At 42.0% G+C, this 23691-nt stretch overlaps 1 protein-coding gene across 3 annotated transcripts in view; it reads right to left on the reverse strand.

Moving 5' to 3' along the window:
* RCOR1 (REST corepressor 1) overlaps window positions 1–23691 on the reverse strand; it is a 559543-nt gene that overhangs the window by 59054 nt on the left and 476798 nt on the right. For all 3 annotated transcript variants that reach the window (XM_044074531.1, XM_044074530.1, XM_044074532.1), the window contains one exon: window positions 19355–19552. In XM_044074531.1, the coding sequence (XP_043930466.1) occupies window positions 19355–19552 (198 nt within the window). The remainder of the gene's footprint in view (window positions 1–19354; window positions 19553–23691) is intronic.

Raw genomic sequence — 23691 nt, forward strand, 5'->3', positions numbered from 1 at the left:
ACTTTGCTGCTGACACCAAATAGACAACCTTTTCCATTTGTTTGAGCAGGATTTCCTAGTACACCTTCTAGTTTCTTTGAGAATGTCTTGAACTTGTCTGGCTCAGGGAGGGCTCAGAGTGGTACTTTCAGGAATTATCCAGGCTGAGAGTTTGAGAGTCTGTAGGTTGGGATGCACAAACCTCTCCTCGTCCTGAGTCAGAAGTCCACTATCTGAGGTAACTGCCACTGTTTTTTGTTGGTTAAACTCAGTGGTAGAGGATATCAGTGCTGCCTGTTCCAGTCTGGGGCTATCAGGATGACCTTTGGGCCTGCTCTGACTTGAAGGAGGACCCTTGGAAGAAGTGGCAGGGGAAGAAACACAAAGGAACAGGTGGCTCCAAAGGAAGGAGAAAACATCTGTCTAAAAGACTGTGGGTAGTTTGCTCCTGGAACAGAATCTTTTCAGCTGAGCATTTTCTTTGGTGGCAAAGAGGTCTATCTGTGGGGATCCCCATTTGTGGACTATGCTGAGAAATGTTTCCTGATGCAGACGCCACTCATGCGGAACCATCAGGTGTCTGCTGAGATGATCTGCTAGTGTTTTGAGTCCATGGGAGGTACTGTGCCATGAGGTGCAACCCCAGAGTGAGCTGTCTCCCAGACCTGCATCACTAGCTGATAAAGAGGGTAAGAGTGGTGCCTTTCTGTTTATGTAACATGTTACTGTTTTGGCAAGCAGGACCTAAAGTTTCCACTAATCTTTGAAAGCCAGTAGGCTCTTTTGCACTGCCATCAGTTCTTTCCAGTTCATGTGACTGTGTCTGAACTGAGCTTCCAGTCTGCCCTGGTACTGAAGGTGTTGGAAATGAGCTCCACAGGCTGTCTCTGAAGTGGTTAAAGTTTGGCAATGAGGGATGAAACTGAAGCGGAGACCCAGGTTCTGGGCACATGCCTGTGTCCACCATGCAAATTCCTCTTTGAGGCAAGCAATCAGTGGAATTTCTTTCTCCAGGGACTGAGTGTTAGCACCAAAGATTCTTGAGGGACCACTGGAACTTTCTCATGTGTAGTCTGACCAAAGGGATCATGAGGATACAAGATGCAATGTAGCCTAATGCTCTAAGGAATTCCCTGGCTGAGAGGCATTGTCTCTGCATAATGTCTTGGAAATATTGAGTCAACCTTTTCTGGAGGAAGGAAGGCCTTCTGAATGGAGGAAATCCAGAACAGCCTTCAGGAAAACAATCCTGGTGGAAGGATCTGTGTTGGATTTCTAAAGAGTTATGCTGAACACCAAAGAGGTGAGGAGGGTCTAAGTGAAGGCCAGATCCTTGAGGAATTTTGACTGCCTTGTGGCTTGAATGAGGCAGTCATCCAGGTAGGGGTACATTTGGATTCCTCTTGTTCTGCAGAAGGTGATCCCAGGGGCTAAACGCTTTGCTTGTCTACTGGGAGCAGTAGACAAGCCAAAGGGCAGTGCATAGAATTGAAAGTGACTGGTACCTGCTCTGAAGCAAAGAAAACTTCTGCAAGATTCCTCTATAGGAATGTGCAAGTAAACATGTTTTAGGCCTAAGGTGACCATTAAGGCCTTACGGGCTATCATGGGAAGACATTTATAAAGAGTCAACATTTTGAACTTTGGTACCAGCAAGGACTGATTGAGGTTGGACAGGTCTAGGATAGGGCGCCAAGATCATTCCTTTCTGGCAACCAGGAATAACCTGGAGTAGAATCCTTTCCCTGTTTGATGATCTAGTACTGGTTTACTGAGCCCTGTGAAGATAGGTTGTGAATCTGAAAAAGAGCCTCCGCTCTTTGATTTTGTGGAACATCTGGACAACCTGAGTATCTTAATGGCTCTTTGAAAGTGAGCTTGTAACCATCTAAGATAATCCTCAGAACCCACATGTTTGAAGTAATGAGGGACCAGTTTTCTTTGAAAAGAGATAAACTTCCTCGTAGTCTTCTTCCTATCTTTTCTGGAGAGGAAGGGGGTGTGGGGAGGGGAAGAAAGTCATTGCTGCTCTCTGACAGGGCCCTGTGCTGGAACTCCCCTGCCTGGGGGTTCTGGAGGACCACTGCCTGGGCCTTTGTGACTGCTGCTGCCTTTGAGGCCTATCCCTCCAAGATTTCCTCTGGTGGCCTTTTGATTGAGAGGAAAAGGACCAGTGCTTAGTGGGAAAATTCCTACTAAACCTAAGAGGCTGAATCTGGAGGAAGTCCTTTACAGTTTGCATAGGTTTTGCTTCAACTTCCATTTTTTTTACTACAGCCCCAGCCTTTGGCCCAAAAAGGAAGCACTTACCCAGGGGTGCATCTAGAAGTTTGGATTTTGCATGGTCTGGTAGAGTCTGTTCCCTAAGCCAAGCATGCCTTCTAATAACACAGCCAGATGTAGCTGCTCGGCTAGAGGCGTCCACAGCATCATAGCCACAGTGTAACGAGTGTCTAGCCACCTGGGAGCTGGAATGGGAAACATCCAATAATTCCTTAGAAATTTTTATGTCCTCCAGGGAGGAAATCTTTTGTTTCATTTTATCTATACTTTGTTGGTATTTTACCATATGAAACTGGCAGTTAAGGGCCCTCGTGGCTAGGGTGGCGGAAGTGTAGACTTTTTTTTTACCAAAACTATCAAAGGCCCTGGTTTCCCTGTCAGTAGGTAAAGGATTCTTAGAAGAGCTGACTTTTGCTCCCTTGGAACCTGCAGTCATGACCTCTGGGTCAGCAGAGGGGTTTTTGAAGAGGAAAGGAGTCCAGCACCCTGTACAACCTATCTGGTTTTCAGGGGGCTGGAGGTAGAGAGTCTGGGTTCAGGGAAGAGTCCATAAAAACATCCTCTACCATCTCAAATACAGGAGGAATAGCCAAAGGTGTGTGTTCTGGGAGGTCAAGGAACTCCTTAGTCCTCTTTTTAGATTGTGGGTATTCCTGTGTCTCCCATTGGAAATGTTCCCTCATGGTGTGCAGTGTTTCCCCAAAGGATATGTCTTCAGGAGGAGAAGCTGAAGGCAGATTCTCCTCAGAATCTGAATCTTCATAGGAAGCAAGGAAGGTTCCCGCCACAAAGAAAGACCCCTCCTAGTCAGAATCCTCACGTGAATCAGGAGATTCAGAAAAACCTTCTGGGGAGGGATCCCTATTCTGGTTGCCTAGCTCTGAGTAAGGAGATGAGGTCCTCAGCTACCCTAACTAGGTCTTGCTGATAACCTGCTGGGTGGGAGCCGGTAGGCCTAGGTATAGGACTTGAGGTACAACCCTTCTTAGGAATAACTTTAGCCTTGGGTCTAAGTACGTCCGCCATCTGGATGCCAGCCTCATTGTAAGGCAGAACCGATGAAGGCTGACGCCTCGAAGGAATGTTGCCAGTGCAAGATCACTCACTGGAAGCAGAGGTCTGCTGAGCGACTCTGGACCCAACCAATGAACTGAAAGCCAAGGCCTGTGTAGAAGCTGATGGACCTGACAGCATGTCAGACTCCATATGGGTCTCGACAGAGGCCTGCACTACAACCTCAGTCAGAGAAGGGGGCTGCAAAAGCACCTCTCATTCCTCAGTGATAACGAGCCTCAGGATCCTGGCTGACGGTGAATGGTTGTCTTCTGAGGCCCTAAGCTTGAGTCTTTTTTTCCTTGTCTTTCTTATGCTTACAGAGCTCAACCTTGGGACGCCATAGAAAGATGTGAGGAAGACTGCAGACTAAGACGCCTAGTTAAGATTTCGGCTCTATGGCTAATAGTCCTAGAATTGAAACGGGAGCAAAAGCAACAACTACGGACGTCCTCATCTGGGCCTAGATAGGTAACACACAAAGTATGAAAGTCTTTGCATGGGATTTGCTTACCACAGTTGAGACAATTGTTAACCTTATCTGACATGAGTTAAATCAAGAAAAAGAGTTCCCGAAAGGGGTACTTAGATTCTCTCTGGTGCGGACCAACCAGTGAACTGAAACACTGCTTCTGCCCCCCCCCCCCCCGATGGCAAGAAAGACTGATGTCATGGCAGCAGCTAGCTCCCTTTATACCAAAGCATACTGATGCTAGGATAGGGCATCTGCCAACCTTTGGTGGGAGAGATTTTCACTCTGGTAGTTGGGCCGGTCAAGGGATTTCACAGCTGGAAATCCCACAAGTCAGGACTGCAACAGTGAAACACGAAGAACATTAGTCTTAGCAAAATTATATGATTCTGTAAAACTGATCGCTGTCACTCACAACTGATGTTTTCTAAGGAAAAAAGAATGCACACACAGTAAACCATCATGCCCCTCCAACTAATAAAAAATATACTGGAATGTCTACTCCCAGTGTCCACAATACTGGACACACAGGCAGGGTTAATTGCACTCAGTCTGCTCACAAGGCCATTAATAAAAAAAAAAAAAAAAAAATCTCCTTTAAGTTAACACATGTGACAACACAAGCAGCAGTACTCTCTGTATCAGCCATCAAAGTCCCACTTCACAGGACACTACTTCCATTTACTGTATTCTCATACATGGCTTCTCTACAAACCTAAAGCCTACATGACTCATATAATCAAACCCCAATTCAACACTGCTGCAACATAGGTTTCATCTACAATGATACAAATTTATAAATTTATCTGTAGTGAAAGTCCCAATTCAGATCCACAAAGTAGCTAGACTGACCAAACACTAGGGGAAAATGATAGGAGTAACGAACCACGAAAAGGGCTATCCGAGGTATTAACAAACATGAAAAGTAATTACATGCCTATTAATAGAAATTACATATCTACTACACCTGTCATACTTCAAGGGTTTCTTTTCATGCAATAGAATAACTGAGTCTACCTGAAATAGACCATAAACAAGCTGGAGGAAGCCTGTCAGATGGATCACACTGTCCTTCAACTGCAAATGACTAAAGACACATGACAAAAGTAAAACACAAAGTTCAAGGCATTTTTTTCAGGGGGAATGCATCTCACTTGCACCTGGACGTAGGGGTTGGACATCACAGCCCTTCCCAATTAATGACATTGCACCAACTTGGAAGAGACAGAAATGCAGTTTTCCCATTTTCTATTAAATCAGAACATGCCTGAAGCCTACACACAGTGCAGCCATTACTGCAGTGGGGCACAGCAGGGTGTGGGAGAGCTATTTAATCAGAGTACGCCTGAAGCCTACACATACTGCAGCTATCACTGCAGTGGGGCACAGCAGGGTATGGGAGAGCTATTAAATCAGAGCACGCCTGAAGCCTACACATAGTGCAGCTATCACTGCAGTGGGATGCAGTGAGGGTATGGGGTGGAGGGGTGCTACAGGCGCAAAACAAAAATCTCCATGTATATTTTATTTATTTTAATATGCCACACTGATCTACCATGAAAGACAGTCCAACATAAACTGTAGGGCAGGATGTGAGACTATACCAAAACAATACCCCCTCCTCTCCCTCAGCAAAGGCATAAAAGGACAAAGAAAGGATGAAGAAAAGGTTCAGGACAAGATGTTCTGCAGCAATGCCCTTCCAAAGGATATTCCACTCTTAGTATGGAGCTCCAAACTCCAAAGTATTTGGTGAAGGTGTGCATTGACTCATATATCTTAGAACATTGACTAGCCAAGAAGTTGACATTCATAACATCGACCCTACAGCATTGAAAAGGCACAACACTGAAGTGCCATATACTTGAATACAGGAACAATGCCAGCATACATTTTCTCTGGGAGGGGGAAGCTCCCCAGCAACCCACACACCCTCTGCTAATTACATACACCAACTCCGTGGTTGCACTACAGCTGAGAATGGGCAAAATCCCAAAGCCATCTGTTCCATGATCTTAAACAATCACCCACTTGAACAGTGCAATATTTGGGTTGGTATTCAAGTATTTGACACTTTGATGCTGTGCCTTTTTGATGGAGCAGGATCGATGTTATGATCATTACCCTTTTGGCTAGTTGATGCTTTAACATAGATCTTTGTAGTTACAACTAAGAGGCCAGGCATAGATGTCTGCAACGGGTAAAATTAATGAAGCAAACAATCACCCCTGCTTAACTTTAATGTAATGCCTACAAGCAAAACGGCTAAAGGTTTAAAGATTTACTGATGACAGTTTTTGTTCCCATTACGATAGTTAACACTATGGGAGCAAAGAAAAGGTCATAGAGCAGCATACTGTACTGAAATCTAGGCAAATGGAAGACATTCCTACAATACACCCATATCCTGATATGCAGACAAACACCCATTGTGCACAATAGTTCTATCTTAAAGAAACAGTGACATTAGGGTTTGTATGATGGTCATGCAAAATTCAGACAATTAAAATGATGGCTGAAGTTGTAAAATTGCAATCATACCTACCAAAGAAACAGGGTGACAGGGTTGTAAGTTAACACAAGTAGGTTCCATGTTTCTGTATATGTATGCGATTGCACTGCATTACTTTAGGACCAATGCACACCATGTGGTTTATTACTTTGCATTCCTGGTTGGTTCTGTTGACGTTTATAATATCACCAAGTGCTTTATTTGCATTAACTTTAGTAAACGGATAAGTTTCATACTTGGCCTCACATTTTTTAATGAGATTAAATACGAGTATTGTACTGCCTACGATTATTTCATAATTTGCATTCTTTAGGATATATTTTTCTACTAAAAAATGTAACAGTAAGTATACTTTAAGGATCTTACCTTAAATTTGCCTGTATAGTTGTGCCATCTGCCATGAGATTTCTGATAAAAATGTTGAATACATTATAAAAGTCATCTTCTCAGGTGTTTTGGTGAGATTTTTAAAACAGTTTATTAAATTGTAATCCCCAGTTAAGGGCTCTAAAAATGTGTACTTTTTTTTTTTTGCTTTTCCTTTTCATAATCTAAAGTTCACAATCAGAGTCATGACCTGGTTGTTTGGATCTAGCTGGCATCTGTACAGCCTAGGACTTGAAACTGACAAGCAGACATGGTTTGGGTAGATACTGCATATTTTCCTCATATATGTAAAGGTTTTCATGGATGTTCTGGTTTCCTTCCCTGAAAACATGCAGGTTAACTGGCTATGTGACACTTTATGGATATTTAAATATTTATTTCTATCTCTCTATATATACCTATCTATGCATATATATATATATATATATATATATATAGATATGTGTATAATGAGTGCTTTACCTTTTGTCAAAAAGCACAGTATTGAAGCACATTTCATCAAGCTATACAGACTGAGCAGGATATCAAAAAACAAAACATTTTTTGCAAAGGTCAAATCCACCTGCACCCCCCATCCCTTAACACTCATACAGACCAACTTCAAGATCTCACAACAGAGGAAAAGGGAATTTCCCATTTACCGCTGTATGACTACCCCCCACAAAATAATGCTGGTACTTTGCCAACAAGACTCTGATTACTTATGTTGGCTTTACATACATTCAATATTCCGAATGTCCGACCAAAGGGAGGGTTCCCATATATATGTGTGTACTTACATAACCTGACAAAACACGAGGGAACAATCAAACACTCAAAACACCGAACATAGGTTCATAGGAGATGACCAGACTAATGGTTTAAGAGCCCTTTCAAGCCTACCAGATATAACCCAATACATGACCCCTAGGGGAAAGAGGATGGCATGGACTTGTGCCCATAGCCGGCGTTAGGCACCCGCGAAACCCGCGACCGCAGGGAGCCCCCGATTACTTACCCGCAAATAAGGGCCCCCATTCAGCATCCGCGGGTTACTCCAATGGTCCGACCGGAGTTTACTTTGCTTTGGCTCGGCTCCTCGTAGACGTCTAGCTGCTCAGTCATCGCGAAAATTGAAACTGCGTTTCCGGGGGGTTTTTTTTTTTTGATTTGCTGGCAAGCGGCACTCAATCAGGTCCGCTCGCTGAAACAAGGGATCTGATTGGCTGCAGCAGCCTGCGAACTAAGTCCAGTTTTTTTTTTTTTCCAGAAAATAGGTCATGAGAAATTCTTTCAAGTAGGCAGGACCCAGATTATGTAGTCCTCCATATCCAGAATAAGATTTTAAACATTGATCTTTCCGTGACTAGAATCCAGAGCAAATCTTGCAGCAAGAAAATAATATAGTTGCAACGATACAACCCTTTTCACTCGCCCTCTCAGCAACCAGCATGGGAATTCACATTTCTCTGTAGTAGTAGTTGCATTTATGTCTCAGAATAATTTACCTCTCTGTCTCAGAAATAATAGTAATTCTGACTTTGTAAGGGCACCTCTACAGCAATACCCAGGCCTAAGCTAGAGATGCATTTAAATACCATTGTGATTTTTGATCATTTAAACTCTAGTGTTCATTGTATCTAAAATAATTTATGCACTTTTAAAATCTGTATTTAAGTTTCTTGGCTATTCGCACTGAACCCTAGATTCCTAAACTTGAATTACTCAAAATGCTTCATTATAATATATACTTTTTAGAGGTACACTATTAATATGCTTTCTCGCTATTACATTTGTATGCTGGTTTCTTCTACAACAGTTCAATGCATTTGTAATAATCTGTTCCTCCTTCTGTTCCTCTAATGTTCCTCTTAGTGATTCAAAAACTGCATTATTATTGCTCAATTGCTTATAGGTTGGATCTTTCCCTCCCTGGTCTCTGCAGAAAATGCATCCTTCCTAGCTGGGCTGTCCCAGTTATTAAACAAAACAAAGCAAAACAAAACTAAACTAAACTAAATAAAATGGTGTGATGAGAGCTGGGTTTGATAACTTTGTAATGAAGTGACTCCGAAGAACTCTAAACAATGCATATAAGGACACATGTACTTTGCAGTTTGGTGCTTATATGACTATAATTACATAATTTTCTAAGAAACCACCTATACCAAAATGAAGCAAGCATGTGTTCTGTATATTCACAGAGTCATTTACCTTATTGTATTGTTTGTGATTGTATTGTGAGCTACTTAATTTTTTTATTTTGCTGGACCCTTTTCATCTTCCTTGTGAACTTCTTTCTGGGAGTTTATGAAATCCATTTCATAGTTTTCTCATCTTGCTTCCAAGAGAACAGGGTTTGCCAGATAGAAGGGTTTTAAGAAGGTATATTACACTGTAGTACATGTGTATGCACTGTGAACATTCATGAGTGGGCACTAATTTGTGGAAATTAAAAAATAAATGAGAGACAGCAGTGAAAGGAGGGAGGGTCACTTAGGGGGCTGTGTGTGTCTACATCTATCTGTGCCTTCAGCAGTACAGATAGTTCAGTACAATATTATTACTTCTTTTTTACCCCTGGCAATTATTCTGTTTGTGTATCTCAAACTATCCTTACATTTTACTATTTGATATTTACTAACAATTCTTGTTTCTATTGGATTGTCAGTTATGAACATTCCCAGGTTCGTTTCTGCTGTTTTTGTTTCCAGTATACACAAACATATGCATAACTACACACACACACACACACACACACACACACACACACACACACACACACACACACACACACACACACACACACACACACACACACACACGTAAATACACAAACAATGAGCCTGAAGATGTTGTAATACTCAAAACACTGACCTAGTGTAAGTTTTCTGTTACCAGAATAGTGACCCACCTTATTTGTAAATGCTTCAGTTGCCTAGGATACCTTCAGATAATGTGGGAGACAATTCCATTATTGCAGAATGATGTGTTCCACAAAGCAGTTCATTCCCCAATGCTCTCTGACTTCCCCCAGTCAGAGTATTTTCAAATGCACAGAGCTATGCGTCATTAATTGTAAATTACTGAATAGGTGTGAAACTCCCATTAATCTTTCATAAGACAGACCACACTGTGTCAGCCTTTCTTAGCCTCATTCGCTGCTTTTACAAAATACCATTATCCTTTTAGCAAAGTAGGCATAATATTCTACTGTTAGTGTTTCCATGCTGCTATGTATGAGCAGTATCTGAGAGGGGAGAAGACCAATTTAAAGTTTCCAAAGTATTAGACCATTACATGCTATGCACTTTCTTGTGAGGTTTTATTGCATGAATGCCCTCTTTTACATAGTCCAGTTGTTGTATATTAGTAAAATTGCTCTCCTTATCCAAGCCTTTCACTTCATCTATCCAGTGCATTAGCTGTGTTATTGTTCCCTGTGGAAATAGGCACGTGCTTCCTTCTTGTGTGACTTTTATACCTTCTGCAATTATTTAAATGAGAACCATAACTAGTAGCAATAATGCTGTTTTGCAGCAGACATTGTTCACTCTTACCTTGTATGAACTGCTGTCTAGCAAATATTTTACATAAGCTGTCTCTGTGACATCTACTGTGAAACTTGTCAAAAGCTTTGTGTACACTGTGGCCATAACGCTTTCTTATTCTACTACCAGTGACAATCAGACAAAGAAACCTACTGGATTTATCTGACATATGAATTCCCTGCTATGAAATCCATGGTGCCCCAAATTCTGTACCCAGTTAGATTTTAATTAGTTAATTATTTTTTTATTAAAAGTAATACGCCCTGATCTCATTTAGGTCTTGTATGAAAGTATTTTTTCTCTTACCTGCAAATGCATCAAAACTTTCTAAAAGGTAACCGCTCCCACGTTTAGTACTCTGCTCTAAAATTACCCTGTGTTGAAAAAAGTAGTCACTGCTGTCAGAAGATCTCCTCTTGAAAATCTCACATTTCTAAGAAGGTCATCATTATTTTCTTCATCTTAGTTTTATGAGTTTCTTTAGGACCTTTTCTGTAATAACTCAGTTGTTATCACCCCATCTGCAGAAGATATGCATTTTTTTTGCTGGATTTAGTATATATTTTTTTCCCTTTTTTTTTGGTAAAGAGACCATCAACTCTGAGAAGTCTGTCACCAGAAGTTTCTTCCATTTTCTTGAGGGCTGTTTTCCATCTTTGTATTTTTTTGAGGTTCATATGATCCCCTTGTATCTACTGTAATTACTTCAATGGGGAGAATATGATTTCATATAACAATGTAGAAAATGTAACAAAACACACAGAGGGATACACCTTTATTGCGTTGTCAGATATATTTTTCTTCTCATTCCTGGCTGTGTCTGATGTAGTAACAATGATCCATCTGACAGCTGCTTATTTAACAGATAGTTTTCCCATATTAAACTCTGTATGTAAATATTCCTTACCGAAACTGAAAATAAACATTATGTAAAGGGGAGAAAACAAACACACTATTTGTTCTGTTTGAAGTATAACTTATTGGATCATCTCAACAGTTTAATGACTTCCCTAGTTAATCTTCTGCAGAGCTCTATACTTCTGATTTGTGATAGCTGATGGAGCCTGACATTTCTTTCTAGAAGCTGAACCATAGATCAAACATCATAAAAAGCAGAAACAAAATAAATTTTCCCCTACAAGCAAACATCAATTTAAAAATACTTCCTATACTGAACTTCAAACAAAATTGAGAGTTTAACATAAACTATTGTATATTTCATCACTATAAACTGATGCAGGGAGTGCATTTTCAAAAAAAAAATCAGCCTGTGTCTCTCTGTGTGTGTCGGAGTCTGTGTGTGTCAGTCTGTGTGAGTGGGAGTGTCTGTGTGAGTGGGAGTGTCTGTGTGAGTGTGGGAGTCTGTGCCTCTCTGTGTGTGGGAGTCTGTGCCTCTCTGTGTGTGGGAGTCTGTGCCTCTCTGTGTCTGGGAGTCTGTGCCTCTCTGTGTCTGGGAGTCTGTGCCTCTCTGTGTCTGGGAGTCTGTGCCTCTCTGTGTCTGGGAGTCTGTGCCTCTCTGTGTCTGGGAGTCTGTGCCTCTCTGTGTCTGGGAGTCTGTGCCTCTCTGTGTCTGGGAGTCTGTGCCTCTCTGTGTCTGGGAGTCTGTGCCTCTCTGTGTGGGAGTCTGTGCCTCTCTGTGTGTGGGAGTCTGTGCCTCTCTGTGTGTGGGAGTCTGTGCCTCTCTGTGTGTGGGAGTCTGTGCCTCTCTGTGTGTGGGAGTCTGTGCCTCTCTGTGTGTGGGAGTCTGTGTCTCTCTGTGTGTGGGAGTCTGTGTCTCTCTGTGTGTGGGAGTCTGTGTCTCTCTGTGTGTGGGAGTCTGTGTCTCTGTCTGTGTACCTGTGTGGGACTGGCTACCTTGATGCGGTACACAGGCTTGTCGTAATGTAACAACATTGCTACTAAATGCCAGCTGTAGCTCTTTATCTCATGACACAAAATCTGGACAAAGCCATAGATAATGGGGTTCCAGCCCCAAAGATCTGGGCAAATTTTAAATATTGCTCTTATAAACTGAAAATACTAGAATAAAAGGTCTTACCATGCATGTTCTGAAGGGTATATGAAGTTAAACTGAAATGCCTGTCATTTAATGAATTCAGTCATCAATGGTTTGCCACAAAAAATCCAGAAAACTCTAAATTGAGGAACAGACCAAACAAGAGTCACATCTGGACATTCTTTGAAAATCTGGGCAGTTGAGTATGCAGTCAGTGTCTGCATCTGTGAGTGGCAACCTTGCTGTGGTACAGAGGTTTCATAATGTCACATTGGTATTCGATGCCAGTCAGTGTGTGCACCTGTGAGTTGCTACCTTGTCATGTGCACCTGTGAGTCGCTACCTTGCTGTGGTACAGGGGTTTATCAGGATTGTAACATTGGCACTAAATGCTAGTCAGTGTGTGCGCACCTGTGAGTAGCTACCTTGCTGTGATACAGGGGGTTGTCTTAATGCAACATTGCTATTAAGTGTCAGTCAATGTGTGTACCTGTGATTAGCTACCATACTGTAGTACAGAAGTTTATCGTAATGTAACCTTGGTACTAAATGCCAGTCTGTGGCTTGGCACATCAATTCTTAATGATCTGAATGTAGTGACACTAGTGGTTAAATGGTGCTGGATGAGCTTGACAGGGAAGGAGGTGCAATGGCAATGTGGTCACGCTTGATGTTCTCTTGAGTAGGGCCCCAAACTTGAACCTTGCTGGGGGCCCCCAAAATGTTAGCACCGGCCCTGCTTGTGCCTATGCATACAATATCGTATAGACTGCCCCTGTCCATAAGTGACATAGGCACTACCCCAGGTGAATTTGTGATTCCCCATCCATTTATCTAAACTGCATATGAAGAGGGCCAAGGACGGTCTCTGGTTAATGAGAATATGAACCTGATCCAAAAAAGGGGCACTCTGAAACACATATCTCTCTCCAGCAAGTTTTGTTTGAGTTGCTGACCAAGTTTAGATCCCTAGATCGGGTGACCCTCATGCTGTCTGACTTGCAGATTTGTAGCAGCTCCATCATGGCTGGATTTCTGAGTGCCTTGTAGGAGTTGCATAGTTCACCCCCTTAATATTCGGTAGGAGACAGAGTAAAGGGATAGAGCTTTTACTCTATCTGCATATTTCTTATTGTTTACACCCCGTATTTTCTTTGTGAGGAACCTCTGAGGTCATTTCAGCTGCTGTAAGTGCCTAGTCAAGTTCATGTAAAATGACACACTGTACTCCATTATTGGTTTAATGAGGGCTGAGTACAGGAGAACTATAACTTCCTTGGATCTGGATACCATACCTTTACTAAAGTTATGCCACAGATAAGGACTTCCTCATCACTGTGGACACATGGTTGTCAAAGTTCAGGCTACTATCTATCTGTGTACCTAGAGCTCTCACCTTTGAGTCTACTCTTATGGGTGTAGTATTGATGTTTTAATTTGCAGGGGTATTTCACTTCCCAAAGGGTATGATAATGTATCTTTTTGCATTTAATTTTAGGCCCTGGTTCTGGCACCAATCATTTTGTCTGATCTGCACCCTCCTGAAGGATATCTACATTGCTGGGAGATTCAATGATTGCCTCCGGCTTACAGTCATTGGCAAAGTGTCATCCAGAGGCCTTCCACATTAGCTTTGAATTCAGAGAAGTATATTCTGAACAGCAGTGGTCCCAACACTGAGCCCTGTGGCACATCACTAGTAACTGGCTTCTTGCTGGATCTGGCTTCACCCACTTTAACCATGTGTCCTGTCTATGAGCCAACTAGCTATTAATCTGGTGATGCAGGGATTTATGCCCAGTTTTGTGAATTTTCTTATAATACTCGAGAGGAGAACTGTGTCAAATACTGTGGCCAGGTCCAAGCACATGGTGTGCACTGTTTTACCCTCATCCATGGCCTTAGCGGCTTTCCCAAAGAAATCCTCCAGATTCAATAGGCATAACCTGCTTTTGACAAAGCCAAATTACATCAGGTCCAGTTTTTGGAGGTTTCTTATGTCATTATTTATCAGGTCCATGATTATTCTTTCCATGGCCTTACATATAAGACTAGTCAAACTTATGGGTCTGTAATTTCCCTGGTCAGTAGATGGTCCCACCTTTACGCAGATGGATGACTGTTGCTGTCCTCCACTCTTCTTGGACAAAGCCAGTCCAGAGGCTGTGGTTAAACAGAGATCCTAAAGGGCTTGGCAAGTTCTGACTTCAGCTGTTTAAGAGGCAACCTGGTACAGGGTCAGGCCCCAATGACGTTGTGTTTTTAGCTTTAGATAGCACAGTGGCAACCTGTTTTTTGGTGATAATTTGTGGTGCAGTGGTGAAGGCTATTTCTTGGGGGAGAACTGGGGTCGATCAGGAGGTGAAATTTGAGCCAAATCTGTTGACCAGCTGATTTGCTATATTTTCCGGCTGAGCATAGGTGGTACCACCTACAACTAACTTTGCGCATTGTTGGGTATTGCCCTTAAAAATGCGGACATAACTGAAAAATGCCTTACGTTTTATCCTTAGCTTTGGAGGCTATTTTTACCTCAAAAGTCTGCTTTCAGAGACTTGACTTGTTCCCTGAATTGCTTGTTTGACTAATAAGGAATGTTTTGCTCTGTTTTGTACCACACCTTCTTACTCCTTGACAGGATTTTCTTTCTTTTGTTGTACAACCTACTAGTACCAGGGGTCCACCAGCGTGGCTTGTTTTTGTGGTTTGACCTGAAATTATTTCGGTTTGGTATTGCTGTTTCTTCACAGTTGTTCACATGGTCATACAGGGCTTTTGTTTTTGTGTACGCCTCTTGCATAGGTTTCTATGTTTTCTAGATTTGGGGGAGCTTGGAAAGTAGCTATACAGCCCTTTAACAGGGGTAAATTTACCTTAGAGAAGATCTTAAAGTTTTTGGGGTTAGGTGGGGAGGCTAGTTTTATCTTCATTTCAAGGGAGACCGCTATATGTTCTGATCTTACCAGTGAGGACATCACACGGGGGTGGCAGTGGGGTTGTATGCAGCACTCACATATTTAGGAGTACCAGATCAAGAATATTTGTTCTCCTAGTGGGAGTGCAGACTAGATGCTCCATAGCATTTGAATGTACAAAGTCAAGAAATCTCTGGGCCTGCATGATAGTGGTCGTGTATGCCTCCCAGTTAATGCACAGTAATTAAAATCACCCATGAGTATGGTACTGGGCTGGACAGTGAGTGATTCTAGTACCTTCAGGTATGATGTATGGGTTTCCTGGTTCATGGTGGGGGACCTATAGCTAGCAAGAATATGGTAATGGACTTTTCCCATGGTTAGTTGGACATGGAGTACCTCAAGCATGTCATATTGTTTAACCAGCCTTGAGGTGTGCTCATCTTTTACGCAGACAAATACAAATCCGCCTTTTGCTCTTCCATGATCAGTGGATGGTCAGAATGTATGAAAGGCATTACAGCCATGCACTGCTAGAGTGCTTTTCATGGCTTTCAACCATGTTTCAGTAACTGCACAGACGTCAGCATTCTCCAGGGTGAGGAGAGCTTCCAGGGAATGCAGTATAAGATTCCTAGCATTGAGCAGTAACACCTTTAGTCTGTGCTGAGTAGCTTTTGTTATATTGGAAGGTTTTTCTGTTTGGCAATGTCTAAAAAAGGCACTAAGGGGTGGGTAATGTTCTGGCTAATATCCGAAAGCCTAGAGGTGACCGGTGAAGAACATCCCTAGAAAAACAGTGTGGCCTGATAATGATGTCCTCCCAGGCTGACAAGTCCTGGACCCCTTTGGAATGACACCAGCAGCTAAGCCAATTCTTCAAGTTGATCTTTTTCTGCTGGTACTGTGGCATCATCCTTGGGGATGCTCAGTGCTAGGCTCATACTTGCTTGTGACACATACTCAGAGCTCAATCATGTCTCTCTTCATACAATCCAAGGAGGTACATTTTAGGCCATTCAGGTCCATGTGGACTATGACTGAGTCATAAGAGGGACAATATTGTGTCTCACAATGGAGTCTCGTATGACCAGAATATTGGGCTGCTGAGTGTTTCGCTTTATGGGCTTGGTACTTCAGACACAAGATGTGGCTTTATGTGTTGTGATGAGAATTGTCTTGTTTGTGTGCATGTGGACTTTCTGAGGACTACAGCTGAGAGGCAAGTCACATGTAAGCACCTCTGCATTTTTGGGTCTACATGTGTGGTTCTTTGTGGGTGCAGAGAGTGATGCATGCGAGTTGCTGACAACTTGTTTGTTGCTTTTTATGTCTGCATGTGAGAGCCTAGCCTGCAGTGTCAATTCACAACTACATCTCTCACATAATGCATCTGTCGGTTCGAGGAAACAAGTGGTATTCAGTGTACATAAGGCAACTGCTACATTGCCTCAAGAAGCCCATGTCTACCAAGCAGGATGCAGACATAGCGGAAAACTGCCTATCCATGGTCACAGGTCCTAATGTGTACTTGAAAGGATAGGAGTGGAGGGTGTTTGCAACTGGATGAGGGAAGGGTGCTTACTTGGTGTAATCTGCAGCTAACCTAACCAGCGATACTGCCCATCACCAAACCAGATGCTACCTGAGCAGCAATAGTCCTGGGTGTTATAATAAGGTAAGGTAGACCTAAATAGTCCTAACTAAATGCATAAATGCTGCTCACTGCACAAACTAGTTGCCCCGTGAGTAACGCTGGACTGAGGTGGTTTTTATAGGGAAATTTCAACTTCTGGTGACTGCATGTACACAAGACATCAATAATTGCTGCTGTGGAAAGAACAGCTTCTTACAAAAAACAAGGCTTATATACTTTCAGAAAAAAAAAACAAGTTTTGCAGTAACTGCGCCCTAAGGCTAATCAGGTAAGCAATGCGCTTTCCACCAGCAATTCCCAGCTCAGACTGGTGAAATCAGTCCTCTCCTACCACAGGAGCACAGACTTTGACCCTCTTAATGTAAAATGACTGGTTTAGAGCACAAGTGTTACGGAACCTCATACAGATGCCTAATACTAACTAAACAACACCAGATAAAATATATTTCAATGCAGAAGAGCAGTCCTTACAGCAGCATGAAAATGCAACTTTAAACTTTAAGGAAGTGCAGAAAAACAATAAATAGCACAATAAACTTTCATCACAGTACAATGAAAATAAGCAATGTTTCCCGATGTTTGTGTCAGTACAGGGAACTGGCATAGTGAGCCACTCTGTGCAAATGTGCCGAATTCATACCAGCACTGGAAACACAAAAAAACTGACTAATGAGCCTTCTGGCCAATAAAACAACTACACTTAGAGCTCTTTGACCCCTTCTGTGCGCTTCTCAACTCAGTTAGACCAGGTAAACACCTAGTGTCACTAGATGAATAATCACAGTCCTCCTAATGTAAAAGCACAATAAGAGAGTCCGGAGCGAAAGACTACCACAGACAAACTTAAGAAAAGGCAATAAGTAATCCAAGAAAACAGCAGTATACTCTAAACCGCTTATGAAAGTGTTATTATTCAATAAAAGTACTTCACTTTGTAGGAATGACACAAGAGCTCCTCAACTCTGCAGAGTTTATAAAGGCACTTAAAACAAAGTAAGCTGATTAATAAGCCCTCCAGCCAATAAGGCAGTTACATGCAGGAATCTCTAATGTGTTTCCCAAACTTATACAGACCAGGCTACCACCCACTACTACTAGGTGGAAAATCCAATATCCTCGATGTAAAAACACAGAAAAGAGCTTGCTAGAGTGTAAAAATATCCAACAGCTAGCAAGATAATGAATTTAGAGCAAGTCAAACAGTAGAATAGACAATGAGAGGCAAAATGCACCTTTTTACCAAAATAAGCAAAAATAAAGGCAAATAAATAATCCAAGATATAGATAGCAGTACAGAAAGGGAGAAGCTTATAAAGCTCAATTTATAGTAAGGGTGGGCAGCTTAAAATCAAGTTAAAAAAGCAGATCAAGGAATGGTAGGGTGGGAAAACAGAACTTCTGTGGATTTAACTATCACTCAGGAAGCAAATTAACCAACGAGAAAAAAAAACACAAATGAAATGTGCAGCCTAGGTAATTTAAGTGCCTATCTGCCACCCAGAAAAAAAAACACCAGGCTAAGCATATTTCTTAAAACAGAAAATAAACTGGAGCAGGTAAAACAGAAAGCAGCACTCTCAGTTTAACAACTCACAGACAAAAAATATAGATCTACTTTCCAAAACCAGCAGGTAATTATCAACAGTGCTTGTAGTCTTTGCAGGCCTCGAGTCTTAACAGAAAAGACTCAAGGCCTAAAGACTGCAAAAAGAAAGTTAATTTCCTTTAGCAATCTTTATACTAAAACCCCCTCCAAAAAATTAGACTAATTTGTCCTATCAGTGGTAATTTTACAGAAAAGTTTTTTTTTAAGGTAGGGTGTAGGATTAGAGTTGGAGTAAGTAATACGTGCTAACCCTAACCCTACATCTTAGTTAAAACAAACTTTCATTAACACTATCACTAAACAAGACAGCCTCACACCAACACATATGTACAGCACTAAATCTATCCCCTTACCTAACCCTTACCCTACCTATATCAAACACTCACACAAACACCAAATCACTCCCCTTCCTTAACCCTTAGCCTAACCCTAATCCACACACATGTGCATGCACTTGCACAGACACACACATAGACACACACCTCCAATACAAAACCCACTTACCTGTTACGACAAAACAAATGTTCAACAAAGCTTAGATAAACTGAACATTTGGAAAAATTACACTGCAATCCATTCTGTCATGCAAAAGAATGAGTGACAAAATGAGCAAAACATAAATCAGAGCTACTGGGTCTGCAGTGATGAATAAAATAATTTTCCATTATTTGTAACATGCAGTTAGGAAAGTTATGAAAAGCTAAGTTCTGTGTTTTTAATCCCCCATCTCTCCACGTGCACAAGCCATATTGCTCCAGCAATACTCTCAAACAATCAAGGGGAAAATTAATTTGAGTAGAATACATTTTTGGTTCTACTCCTCGACTTACACAAAACTGTAATCCCACTTTCTCAGATTGAATCTAAATTTAAAATGGTGCATTTGGCACTAGTACAAAGACTGTTACATTTACTAATCTTTGCTCAGTAATAAAAGGTACATGCAGCACTTTCAAGAGCTAACCTGACGTTTGATGGAAATTAGATCTGTGTCCAGCTGTCGTAAAACGGTTGTAGCAGAAGTGCTGGTAGCTGATAAAAGATCAACATCTTCTTTAGTGATGTGCATTCCTTTAGGTGGCTTTCTCTTTGCTCTGTGCTTTCCCTGTAGTGCAAAATTGGTTTCTTTCTTTACTTGAGGAATGCGTTCAGTATCAGGCACCTGAAAAAAAATTAAAGGTACATTTGAAACATCCTAGATCCTTCATAATTTTTTACAGTAAAAAAAAAGAGACATCAAAACAGAAATAAACTTTCAGATTTTAGACATCCCTCCAGTTTCTACTGTTTTCCAGTAACTTATCACTGGTTAATGTTTTATACATGCTAGCATAAATGTTCTTAGAATAGTTGGACCTCTTTTATAATCTCTTCACCATGATACAATTCTTCAAAGATCCCTCCAAGAGCCTACTCAACCCCCTTGAACTGCCATGATATCACCATGTCAAGTTAGCCTGGTCCCACACTCCCCAGTTCTACCTTCATGAAACCTAGACAAGCTGCACTTGAAAAACAGTAAACAGATATACAGTTAAATAAACCTGTAAGACTTACATAGTATACAACACCCAAAGTAGGTGGGGGAGTCATCCGACGACAATGTGATGGAGGGTGGGAAACAAGTATACACTGCAAAGGACTCTCCCCAAAGATTAATAAGGAGAACACTGCAGGTCTGGCACGTCTTATTTTGAGGGTCCCACTGCAGGGGATAAGAGCTGACACAAATGCAAAATCATATTAAAAAAAGACATCCTGAGAAAGAAAGACTCAGACAAGCAACAGAGTAAAGGCTCTGACTGTCAAAGTGCACCAAAGTACACTCAATTCCAAGACTGGATATGCAAAGAATACTGCCTGGTGAAGGTACAACCCAATATTCAGATGTTCACACTGAACACATTCTTAAAACAGTTGATGCAAAAAATGTTTTGTAAACTTTGCTGCGAGTGGGGGAGGTGAAATATACTATTCTAAGAAGAAAGCATTTGGAAACAGAGACTGAATGCAATGAAGGAGCATGAGTTGAATGACATTCGTTTAAAACTATGATTAGGAAAAGAAGATTAATGAAGTTTTTAGTGCAATAATACATGGGATACATGGGAAACTGTGTTTCTTCAACTATCTTTTTCTGTTGGTAACACTACTTTTATTTACTAACTGCATAACTGACTGAGAAACAAATGTAAGGAAGAGCCCCACTAAATGTAATTTTAATTCTGTTTTGACTTCAGAAACAACCTGAATGCTTGAAAAAGCATCAATTTGAGTTTCAAGGACTGTTTATTTAATTAAGAAAGAAACAATTTAATAATTTTCATCCATTCATATGAAATAAAGAATCAAAAAGTACAGTTGTGTACACTTACCATAAATGTAGATGTTCGGGTGTATTCACTGTTGCAGTCATCACATTTGGGTTATCTGCTTGCAGTAGCCCTCAGTCGGCCTGATTAACAAAGTCTTGGGTCCTGCGCTGGTTGCTGACTCTTCTTCCGTGACGTCAGGCCGTCAGGGGTATAAAACATGCAGCTGACGCCATTACATCAGTTTTTCTTGCCCCAGATATCAAGTGCCCCCCAATGGGAAGCAATAAAATATATAAAATTACAAGGTTATACCTCAACCAAAAAAGCAAATACACCAAAAAGCTTTTAAGCATAGTAAAGGAAAGTAGAGGTATAGCCAAAAGAAGACGGGGCTGGAGGGAGGGTAACCAGGACTGCAACAGTGAATACACTCGAACATCTACATTTATGGTAAGTGTACACAACTGTACTAAGTTCTTCGTGTTTCACTGTTGCAGTCATCACATTTGGGTAGATTCCCAAAGCTAAGGATGGGAGGAGGAATTTAGATAGTATTAGGACCAGCTATAAGGCCCTGCAAGACTGCAGTGGCAAAGCCAGCTCTGGATTTAGAGAAAATTGGTAGATGGTAATGCTTGGTGAAAGTATGTACAGATCCTCCAGGTAGCAGCTTCTAGGATGTCGCTGGTAGGGACGCCTCTGAGAAAGGCTGTAGAGGTAGATGCAGCCCTGGTTGAGTGGGGTCTGATACCCTGCAGGATAGGTTTTCCATGGTGCTTGTAGCAAAAATGAATACAAAGGACTATCCATTTGGAAATGGTTTGCATTGAAACAGCCTTCCCCTCTGCCGCTGCAGCAAATGCCACCAGCAGTTGTTCAGATTTCCTCTGAGGTTTAGTCCTGTCCAAGTAGAATCTAAGTTGTCTGTGCACATCTAAGGAGTGCAGTATCTATTCCCCTTTGGTCTGTAGATTAGGAAAGAAGGTTGGCAAATGAAAGGACTGATTAAGAGCCACACTGGATACCACCTTGGGCATGAAGGAGGGATTGGTCCTGAGGGACACCCTGTCCGTATGAAAGATGATGAAAGGCTTCACTGCCATAAGGGCCTGTAACTCAGATACCCTTCTTGCAGAAGTGATTGCTAAAAGGAAAGCTGTTTTCCAGGAAAGGAATTTTAAATCTGCAGTACCAGCTGGCACGAAAGGAGGAAGAGTGAGTTTCTCCAAGACAAAGTTAAGGTCCCAGGCTGGAGTTGGAGCTCTCCTGGGTGGTCGTAAATTTTTGGCCCCTCTGAGGAACTGCTTGAGAAGTGGATGAGAGAAGAGGGGATGTTCTGTGTTATAATGAGCTGAAATGGCTGAGGCATGAATTTTGATGGAAGAGAAAGACATGCCCTTGTGAAGCATCTCAGTTAAGTATTGTAAAATCTGAGGTAAATTAGGCACTGTTATGCTCATCCTTTGAGATTGGTTGGTTCCAGGCACAGAATCTTTTCCATTTTTCAGCATAGGATTTAGTAGTACCAGGCCTCCTTCCCTCTAAAATGATATCCATCACTGGTTTACTGAGGGATGGTAAAGGAGAGATTAGGTAATTAGTCAGGCTGCTAGGTTCAGTGTTTGAAGCTGAGGGTGCAGAATCTGGTTCTCCTGCTGAGACAATAGGGTAGAAGTCTGCGGCAGGTGCCATGGGGCCAAAAGTGACACGCTGCGCAAGAGCAGGTACCAGTGTTGGCGTGGCCAGTCTGGTGCAATCAAAATCGTCCTTGGCTTGTCTTGTTTGATCTTTAGTAGTACTTTGGAGAGCAGAGGCAGAGGAGGAATACAGCATCCAGCTGAAGGACAGAGCATCCACTTTCCAAGCTTGTTTGTGGGGAGTCCTTGTGCAAAATTTGTCCAACTGATAGTTCTGGGGGGGGGGGGGCAACAGGTCTATATCTGGGCTCCCCCATTTGTTTGTCAACATGTTTAAAATCCTTGGTTCCAGTTTCCACTCGTGTGGGAACATGAGGTTTCTGCTTAGTTCGTCTGCCAGTTTATTTAGTTTTCCTGGCAGGAAATGAGCTTGTAGGTGCACTTGGTAGCTTAAGGCTGTGTTCCACAATGCCAAGGATAGTCTGCAGAGGGGATAAGAATGTGTACCCCCTGCTTGTATATGTGCCACATAACAGTGGTGTTGTCTGTCTTTATCATTAATTGTCCTGGAAGAATGTGGCCCTTGAAGGCTGTCAGAGCATTCTGTATAGCTAACATTTCTTTCTGATTGATATGCAGGTGCATTTGACTTGGGTTCCATTTGCCCTGAATGCACTTCCCTGCCAGGTGAGCCCCCCCCATGCATAGTCTGAAGCGTCTGTTAGGGTTTGGGCAGCAGGAGGTAGTGTGAATGATAGTCCCTTGTTTTTGGTGGCAGGCCTCTGCCCACCAAAGGAACTCTAGGCGTAGGCAAGGTATGACAGGAATCATTGCTTCTAGATCCTGAGAATGCTGACACCATAGGCTTTTTAGATACCATTGCAGTTTCCTCATATACAGTTTTGCATATGGAATTAGAAGAATGCAGGAGGCCATGAAGCCCAAGGCTTGTAGTATTTGCCTTGCAGATAGCAGGGTTTTTGTGGCCACTTGTTTGAAGTACGTTGCCAAATGAATTGGTTTCTCTGGTGTGAAAAAAGCCATCTGGGAAGTTGTATTCAAGCTTGCTCCCAGGAATATAATTTGTTGACAAGGTACCAGGTGTGATTTCTTTTCGTTTATGGTGTACCCCAGACAAGTTAGCACCCTTTGTATAAAGGCCAGATGATTCAAATGTATGTCCTGGCCAATCATCCAGGTATGGGTATATTTGAATATTTCTTTGCCTGCAAAATGCAATGACTGGAGCTAGGCACCTTGTGAATACCCTGGGCACAGTAGATAAGCCAAAGAGCAGTGCAGAGCACTGATAGTGCATGTAGCCTGCTTTGAAGCGTAGGCATCTTCTG

Source organism: Protopterus annectens, chromosome 6.part0 (genome assembly GCF_019279795.1).
Source record: "Protopterus annectens isolate FY-2018-M chromosome 6.part0, PAN1.0, whole genome shotgun sequence".
Classification (NCBI taxonomy): Eukaryota; Metazoa; Chordata; order Ceratodontiformes; family Protopteridae; genus Protopterus; species Protopterus annectens.